The following is a 10,286-nucleotide window of genomic DNA, read 5'->3' as shown; positions in this document are numbered from 1 at the left end:
CCGCTGAGCGATCCTGTCCTTGCAAGCAGCCCGCCTACCAGCCATTGGTGATGGTTCGGAAGTCACCTTTAAGCCGTTGGCCCCCAGGTTAAGTGTTAGAGAGGGCTTCTTAGCCCTAACTTCGCCTGGTAAAATAAGAAATCTTTACTTTTTTTTACCTTTGATTTGTCTTCTCGAGAGCCATTCTGGCTGTCAGAGGAGAAGGCTCTTCCAGATGTGGAGTTCTCTGGTGTAGATATATCAGTGGTGTTCCAGGTATATTCCTTACAATTTCCTGCAGATCTCGGTCTTGTGTGGCTATTATGTATCTGGAACAATCACATCACAACTGCAGTCCAATTACAGCAAGTAATACCTTCCACTGGGTGTTCTCTGATAGTTATATTTGTAGTATAGTAGCCCTCTTATATACAGTGTGATGTGGACAGTGTTACCGGCACTTTCTGAGCTTATTGTACTATAACAAAAATGAAAATAGTTCATATAAACATAGGTCCGGAAATGCTTTGTTACTGAGTAATGGCCAACAAAAAGATTTCACTCACAATTTAGTACCCGAGGTTAAATGATCATTTGCTGGGAGTTTGAGAAAAAAGGGATTTAGTGACAAAAAATGCAGTTTTTTTAATGGTTTTTGATATGATAAATTGAATAAAGTTTGTTCCATAACTGTATCTCTCATATTGTTTAAGATATACTATGTAAACACAAAAAAGAACATTCGTAATAGAACATAACTAATTTGTTATGTTTAACGTACAAATAATTTGTTAAATAGGTATTAAAAACAGAAAAGTTTTACAGAGAAACTCGTAGAAAATTTTAAAATGAAAATTATTTACAATAAAGCAATTATAATGTAATAATAGTTTTTTTTTTTAAATCAAATTTTACTACCAACACTCATTGTGTAGAAAAACAAATTAACGGATTTGAATGACAGAAAGTTAACTCAATATATTATCATGAATTAGCCTGGACATGCAAAATTTGTCCAAATAACCATTGCATGAAAAAACTTTTCTTATAATATGACATTCTGAGTATAAATACTTGAATGATCAAAAAGGAAAAGCTGAAATTCAACTTGCAAGCTCCAAGTCTATGAATAATATTACATTTTTTACTAACAAATAATAAAGATAAAGATAAACACAATTTTAAAAGATGGCAAAACATCAAGGTAGCCTACTAGAAAAATATACTACTAGTGAACAAAAATATGTTATATTATTTTCTACTAAAAAAAATCACAATAAAAGGCAAATAACCATGTACTTTTCATTCAGAATAAGCCTGATTTCTCTTTCTGCAAAAAAGTTGAAACTCAAACAATAATGATTAGGAGTATCCTAACCATACAAAAAAACAGTTTACCTGGAAGGATTATTCTCTCCGAGCATAGATTGAAAGCACTGCGAGCCGCTGACAGGTTGGTTGGTATGACTGCAACGGTGCACTGAGAACTGTTTTACAACCTTCATCGCACCAAATGCTACCTTACCTACAACAACAAATAACAGTCACTCACTGCACAGTCGGAAAAGAGATAAATACATAAATAATGTCCATATGAGATAAATTAAACACCACAGTGATAGGATACTTTGTATGGCCTGGTTAACACTCAAGGGGATGATGAATATAAATTGGGTAAATATCCAATGGTCATTTAAATAACTAAGGTACTCGTAATTTTATCTTTTGAGCAGCGTACAACACATTTTGTTGTTTTGATGATTGTGTTGAGAAAACGATGATTGAAACAGAGTAATTTGAAGCCTTAAATTGAAATTAGCAACAATAATTAATTATCCTTAAAAATAAAAAAAGAAGTATGTCCGCGTATTTTTAACTTTTTGAACTGATATTGTTTTAATATATGCCTTTTTATTGAATTAATATATGTTAAAGAATTGTATACAATTTGGTAACATTTCATTACAGTGGTATTGTACCTGTATCCAGCAGAATACAAGCAAATAGACAGACAGACAAAAGAAGCATTTTGATTGGACCCTTATTAATAGCTAAGCAAAATATACAAAACTTAAAGTGTATAGCTCAATTTATTTTCAAGATACAGTTTAGGCTTTTCTAATGCTCAACCAAACCCAATGGTTACATGAACCACCATCAAATTCTATCTTGTCTATAACAAATAAGCTATTTCAATTTTGGTCGAGTAAAATTTATTATTATGTTACATTTTCTGACTGTTGAAATAGTTACTACAGCTTCATTTATCTCTTGTTTTTGACACATACATGCCAGCATATAATTTATATTTTTGTACTACATGTTGTGTTTTTTACAACTTTACAATACTTTTTACAAATGATGACCAATGATGTTGACACTTTTGACACAAAATAATAATAAACAGACAAAACTGAGTATCGAGGAGCCAACAGAATGTAACCAAAAAGTATTATTGATTAATCCAACAAAGTAATCTTATTACATGTGTTTCTACGTCATATATTAAAATGTCAAATGACTGTACTCAGTTTATTTACAAAATCATTGCACTCTGCTTTGTGCTGCCATGATACAGCTACTGTTGGAACTGCTAATAGAAATATCTATCGACAGTACTGTTGTCCTCGTTCATTGCACGTTTTTACGCCTAGTGATGCTATTTATATATGAAACTTTTTACAGATCTGTTTATTGACAATGATTTAGCAGTTTTTCATCAAAATTTCTTCAAACTTCTTTAGCTAATTTGTATAATTATTAGATCTATTTGTAACTTCCTGCAGCTACTGTTTTACTGACATATTGTTATGTTGTCTTTGCAGTTCTTTTTACAAGACGTGTAGTCTTATTTTCAGATAACAGTACAAACATTTCTTGTACAAATTAGAATTAATTTGATTTAGTTTACCTTGTAGGCTTAATAATTTTTCAAATACCACCATATTATACAGAATTTAATAACATTTACAGTAATGCATAATAAGTATCAATTTTGTTTGAATATTAAAAAAAAAAATATATGAGTGTGTCCCTGCGACAAAGCGGCCCAATCAAATCAGTCCAATACTGCTAGAAGCGCATCACATTAGTAATAATTATACAAATTACGTTCATATAACAAAATAATAATTTTTATGCTAAACATTCTCAAAACGAACACTTGTTTGACTGTTTTTTGTTGTTGAACTTTACACAAGTCTTGTAAATGAATGCAAATCAAGGTCCATCACTTTATCATACATTATTTACACATATTCATTTGTGAATGCCAGTTTTAGTAGTTCTTTTCGATATGGCAAACCTTGAAACATGGAACCGCGCAAAAACCTACATCACAATCACTGCACTGGTAACACGTTTTGCTTGGCAATGTAAGCCAATCAGCATGCCCACACTGCCCAGCAGAAAAGTGACCTATGTACTATTTATTCACCATTTCACCACTAGTCAAATCCCCATCCGTTACAGATAAAAATAAAACAAGTAGTTGTTGCACGATAGATTAACTCGTTAGTGGCCCTTTTTTAGTAACAAGTCAGTGATGAATTAATTCAGTTAAAGTCGTTAAGAGGTTAATATATACAAATTTATTACAAAGTTAGAAACAAACATTCTTAGGAGTGCCTTAAGGTAGTTTATTTTGCCCCATTATATTTTTTCTCTAGATACATAAATAACATATTTGAACTAATAAAGAATTTTAACTAGTATAATAATTCTAACATGTACTCATGATATAATTATTAAATGCAGACACAAAAAACTCAAAATATTTCTTTTGAAATATATAAAAATAATCAAGTTTTCAAAACAGTTAAGTAAATGGGTATATGATTACAAAATTTGTTTATATGCATAATGGTATTGAAAGAGCTGGACATTCCCTGTAGTGGGATATAACCCGATATTGTGATGTGTGATTTATTTTTTGTGCATATTATTCATTGTGAGAGATTGGTAGCCATATTAGTAGAATAACAATATGATTTATTGTTTTCATTCATATTGATTGAGAGAGAGCTTTGCATCTGCAGTTGGGTAAAAATTGATAATATAAATTGATTTTTTACAAATGTATAATGCTGGCAAGAGACAAACAAATTATAAAATCGAGAACTATAATTTGGTGCATTTATTTTCAAGTATATTGCTGGCAAAAGACCTCATACACGAAAGTGGAATTTATTTTGTCCTTGAACATACTGTTGAAAAAAAGAGACTATTTCAACAGCTGTGAGATCAAAAATGATAACACAACTTGATCATATTTCAATTCGCATCATATCGGTCAAAAAATAAAATTATTCACTACAAAAAGGAAACTACCAGCTGCTTATTGCAAGGGAAATGCAAATTGAACCAATTAGACATGATAAGGTTATTTTATTAATCTTAGATATGAAAAATTATATTTACAGCATACCACTGAGATGCGCTTTTCACCTCACAAACATATGTTACTACTCTCAAGTTTATCTGTACCAATAGCTGCGAGCTAAGAAAGTAAAACACACTCTGCTTTATCAATCATTGTCTCTTTTCCCACAGTACTTAGGTCATAGTATATACATTTATAAATGTACTCACCAAGTAATTCCGTCTCAACAATGACACAAGGGGTAGTCAGTAACTTCACATCACCTAGATATTTCGGCAACTGCTCTTGAATGTTCAGTTTATTCTGGAACACAATTAATTCATTCCTAATTTATGCTCACTATTGTGTGCTATAAAAATAATTTGTGTCTTATTTCATTATACTAATTTCAACATGGTAAAATTATGTATTAATATTTTTGTAAGGATAAAAGAATATTAATTAATCAGTCATTCATTTGGCCACTATTCACAAAATTAATGGTATAGGTTAATAATAATAATGATATGAGAAGTGATCCACACCACCACAAAAGACAGACACACCAATTTACACCACAAATTTTGCACTTCCAGGTTAGCCTATTCCATGTCAAATCAACTAATGAAAAAATAATTTTGGACCTTAACCTCTTAGATTTTGTTGAATTTTGGTATGGAAGTTGTACCTACCAAGACTAGTTAAAATTCAAAATTTTCATTTTTCTGCCTTTTGGTTTTTGAGTATAGGCTTTTAAACACCCGCAAAAAGGCAGTTTTGGTCATGTTAATACTTCCTAATTAACGTAGTTTAAGACTATTGAAGCTAAAGTGCTCAATAAGGTAAAAAAGTATTTATTTGTAATTTATAACATCATATCAATAATAGCCTATTCAAATACATCTGTAGAGCAGAAAGCCATTTCTACCATCTAAATGAATGATTTTCATTAAAAGAAACACACAATTCTCCAATAATTTTTAATTTCTTATACAAGGTCTTTCAATATCCAAGAGGCCATCGTCAGATGCACATCAAACAATTTGAAACAGTGTAATTTTTTTACTAATTAAAAACAATTATCAGCTGAATAATTCGCTTAGTAAAAGATTTGAACGATAAAGTACAATATTATTATGTGTTTAAAAATTGTGTGTTTCTTTTAAAGAAAATAAATTTTTCCCAATAAGAAGAGCTCCTCCTTAAATGAAACACCTAAGTGAATTTTTGAAAGCAGATAAACTAAGTTACCTAACAACAAACTTCTTAGAAAGCAATAATTTACTATAAAAATGTATTACAGATCCTTGAGGTATGCAGTGATTCACTTAACCTACTGAGGGAGGTACAATATTTTGTTTATCCAATATAAATGACTTTCCGACATGGTATTACAGCTGTTTTATTGTCAGCTACCAATAGTTGACACATTTGGGTAGTTAATGGTTATCATGAAAGTTATGGTTAGTGTTGACAGTACTGTATTTTTGGTAAAAAAGAAACTATATAGCCTAATACCAACAAAAAGACCAATCGCTTAATCATATTGGCTGCAGTATAAAAAGAGGCCACCACAACAATAGAATCATATTTATATTATCTAAACTATATAAACAAAAATGTTGACATGAATTATGTTATATAAAAACTATCTGTTATTTGTATCTACAAAATGTAAAAAACAAATCAGTTTAACATTTAGTTACTTTTTACTGTTTTTAAGGATATACCTAAAATGGTTTATATATATGAAGGGGTCAGAAGCCAAGGGGTACAAGTGACTTTATGGTTTTTTCTGAGTTAACTGCAGAAGCCATATCCTGAGTGTATTAAAAATGTTTGTGGCCAACAGGTATAAGTAAAACTCTGTTAAATGCTGAGATCTAGCGGCAAAATGAAAAACTACTTTCAGCATCAGCTGTTTTAGGTAGAGGCCAAGGGGTACAAGCACTTGTATCCAAGACAGTATTCCAAGTATTTTTGGAGGTAAGTGTATAAGTTTAAATTGATTCTTGATAGTTTCCAAAATATGTGATTATTGTTAATGTAATAATTTGCCTCTACAATTCCTTTAAAATATGAAACTTTCCATTGCAGTTTTTAGGTTATGTTTCATTATTAAAGAGTCAGTGTTTAAGTGTAATATTTTTCTTTTAAAACTGTGATTTAATATTTACTACATACTTAGTTTTATTTCCAGATGACAGTGATAACGATCCTGACTTCAATCCGATCAACGAGGACTCAGGCGATAGTTCCTTAATTTTATCTTTCCTTTGGAAATAATAGGTATTTTGAGGCATATGGGATGAAGGTTGAGGGGTGAATTACAAGGTTGTAATCTTGTTACCATACAATAAGGGCTGAATATCCCCCTTAAGGATAGTGGCCACGAAAATTTAGTCCCATATCTATAGGCATAATGTCCCCCCTACAAAAATGTCATGTTAAGCCTATACAATCATCTAGAGAGCCTCAATTAACCTTTTCTAGTGTTGGATACTACATTATAATATTTTAAAGAATTTCCAATAGACCTATTGAACAATCAAGAAATAATACTATTCCCAAAGTCGGCTTACAGCAGTTTAGAACAAGCTGTTTATAATAAACACAGTTTCCACAGGTGTATTTCGAGTCGCTAAGACACTGCAAGACAGACAAATGACAGACATATGATACGCCTCCTACTGATTCTCCTACTACCTCGGTATCTGCTATACTTTTTTTATATTTTTGGGTGGAGTCACAGAACAGGTCCAGAGAACAGAGGGAGAAGAACAGCAGATGGACGAAGAAGAACCCCCTCCTAAGCGCACCAAGCACCCTGGAAGAAAAAGGACTTGACGAATTGAGTCATGGAAAAGGAAAAAATCTTCTATACTTCGCAATTCGGGACACGAATACACTGACCGCAAAGGTAAAGTACACCAAAGAAAGGAGCTTAAGCCGTACAACCATCAATGTCGTTACAAATGTAATGAAAAAATTGATGAGGAAAAGAGACAAGAATTTTTTAACAGTTACTGGGCTTTGGGAAGCTGGGAACTACAATCTTCTTATTTGAACTCGGCTGTTAATATAGGGGCGCTTAATAAAAAGAAAGATGGCGCAGTGCGTGGGAAATCCTTTTCTTGTCAATATAATCTAGGAAATGTCAGAGTTTGTAAAGAGTTCTTTTTAAATGCTCTTGATGTGTCCAACAAGCGAATTACTAATGTTGCTTCTAAGAAACACATATCTGAAACAGGTATTCTACCTCGAGACAAAAGAGGGCGTAAAGTTCCTACCAACAAAATTGTGCAGGAAAAAAAACTGACTTGGTCAAGGAGCATATTGCAATGTTTCCAAGATACTCCAGTCACTATTCTCGACATCAAAATCCAAACAGGAAATATCTTGACAGTAACCTTAACATAAAAAAGATGTATGAATGTTACAAGCTTTTCTGTGAAGATCGGGGCGTGGAACCTACTACTGTATCTTATTACAGACACATTTTCAACACCTGTTTCAACCTTACTTTCCATCGACCACACACAGACACTTTGCAATACGTGTGATAAGTTGCAAAACACCATCGAACACGGAGATGAAGAAGCAAAGGTAGCTGCTACTACAGCTAAAGAATTCCAACTCCGTCAAGCTGAGAGTGCTAAAACTGAAATGGAACATGCGAAAAAGGAGGTAAAAGATGACCCAACCCATGTTGCGATATGTTTTAACCTCCAAAAAATGTTGCCAACCCCAATACTAACTTGTACTAGAATTTACTACTCTCGTCAACTTTGGACCTATAATTTCAACGTCCATGATATCTGTACAGGTAATGCGTTCATGTTCATGTGGCATGAAGCACAATCTTCTAGAGGATGCGAAGAAATTGTCTCTTGTTTGTTGCAGTATATAAAATCATTTCCTCCAACTGTAACCCACTTGACAGCTTTTAGCGACAATTGTGGGGGCCAGAACAAGAGTCACATCACAGTAAAGTTTCTGGTTTCACGTTGTTAATACAACTAACATTGAGACCATTGATTTGAAGTTTCTGCTTACTGGGCACTCTTACAACCACTGTGACAGGAACTTTGGGAAGATTGAAAATATGAAGAGGAACACAAAAAGGGGCTTTTATGTTCCTGACAATTGGATGGAGATTATTGCCGGAGCAAGTAAAAAGTTCATGGTAAAAGAGATGTCAGATGAAGGTTTTGTTTCCCTGGAAGCCATTCACAAGTTCTATGTTAAAATCTGTGAAGGGTATCATTAAGATGCAGTGGTTACAATTTAGAAAAAATCATCCTTGGACTTTGTTCTACAAAACTACTTTCAATAAAGACTTACCGTTTTCAGAATATAGCATGATCGCTAAGAACCCAGGAAGGATTCCGACCCAACTGCCACCTTTGCCTCCAAAAACAAACAAAAAGAAAATAAAGGCATCTAAGTACAAGGATCTTCTTAATCTGCTGCAATTTGTACCTCCGGTTCACCATAGATTTTCCAGATCTCTAGACTACCAAGTGAATACTTTAACAAGACAGGGCCAATCAAGAGAAGATCAACCATGTGAGGAACACTCTCATCATGAAGAAGACGACACTGAATTGGAAAACTTTTTTGACAGTGATTCTGACTAAATATTTAAGATAGGAGCTTACTCTTTGTAATAAAATGTGGTTTTTATTTGACATAAAAGCCTGTGTTCTTAATTTTTTCCTAACTCCACTTAGAAGCCAAGGGATACAAGTGGCACCTCTTATCAGATAGTAGCCCATATCATAAAGAGGGAAATTCAAACCAATATAAAAAAAGGTTTTATAGCATTTTGAAATACCAGTAAAAAATAATGTGTTAAATTTACTGAACATATTTATAGCTGGATTTGATTATATAACTTAAACTTTAAACCTTGTTTTCTCAAAACTCAAAGAGTCACTTGTACCCCTTGGCTTCTGACCCCTTCATATATATATTATAATAATATGTTCTATACATTCATGTTGAGTACTGTAGTACTGTACCTAATGATTAGAGATATTGTATGTTTGTGTTGACCAATAGTAAAGATTCATGTTAAGGAGAGAAATTTGAACTAATAAATTATCGATTGTCAGGGACGTGTTAGATTAATGTTTGGTTAATAATAATTCTTTGTATACATAGACTTCACATTGTAACATTGAAATAATAACTGGCGACTCTGGCTATTCATTTCACTGATACCTTTTATAAGAAAGGGAAAAAATTACAAATATTGTTTTACTTACATGAAGGAGATATTAGGCTATGTAGCATAATATTGTCTATCTCTATTATATAGTAGACTATATTCTATTGTCGTTACAATTATACAGAAATACTAATATGCCTAATAAATTTATTAGGCCAATTGGTTTAGTTGATGGATTTACAGGCTGCATTTTATAAGAACTCAAAGTGATGGCTTATATTATTCTTATAAAAATTACATTTTAGTCTTTCTAACCCTATTTGTCATAACCTATAACTTTCTTACCTTAAGAGCACCATAACAAAAACGTGCCATCTATTAAAATTTGAAATGGTTTACGAAAACCGAAATTGTTGCAGTAAAAATTTAAATATTTGTTCACTTTTTTATGCCGGTTTATCTTCATTTCTACTAAATTATAGATTTGTGTAAACACAACAAAACAAACGGCCCTCTATAACCATAACATAACCTCATTGGCGACTGTCGAGTAGGGACGTTGCGATATTATCGATATCAATATATATCGATATTATCGTTTCGATATTTCCCATATTGATATCGATATAAGTCATCCGATATTATCGTGATATCGGAAGAAATATACAAATATCGGGGTTTTGATATCATATTGAATGAAAAGTTGTAATTATTTATTATTTTGGCTTTATTAGTTTTACAATAACACAGCTCAAACAACTCGCTTTGTTCAGT

The 10,286-nt window shown here is 32.3% G+C and overlaps 1 protein-coding gene across 1 annotated transcript; it reads right to left on the bottom strand.

Moving 5' to 3' along the window:
• Positions 1-158: 158 nt before the first annotated feature.
• LOC124372679 (rRNA-processing protein UTP23 homolog) lies at positions 159-10,055 on the bottom strand (the record flags this gene model as incomplete). The annotated part of the gene is made up of 4 exons (XM_046831089.1): positions 9,858-10,055; positions 4,570-4,663; positions 1,378-1,504; positions 159-308 (listed from the first exon to the last, which is right to left on the bottom strand). Coding segments are annotated over exons 1-4 (401 nt in total), but the record flags the coding sequence as incomplete, so codon positions are not given.
• Positions 10,056-10,286: the final 231 nt, after the last annotated feature.

This window comes from Homalodisca vitripennis, unplaced genomic scaffold (genome assembly GCF_021130785.1).
Source record: "Homalodisca vitripennis isolate AUS2020 unplaced genomic scaffold, UT_GWSS_2.1 ScUCBcl_3808;HRSCAF=9568, whole genome shotgun sequence".
NCBI classification, from domain to species: domain Eukaryota; kingdom Metazoa; phylum Arthropoda; class Insecta; order Hemiptera; family Cicadellidae; genus Homalodisca; species Homalodisca vitripennis.
The sequence above is the reverse complement of the archived record's forward strand: the minus strand, read 5'-3'. Positions and strand labels throughout refer to the sequence as shown.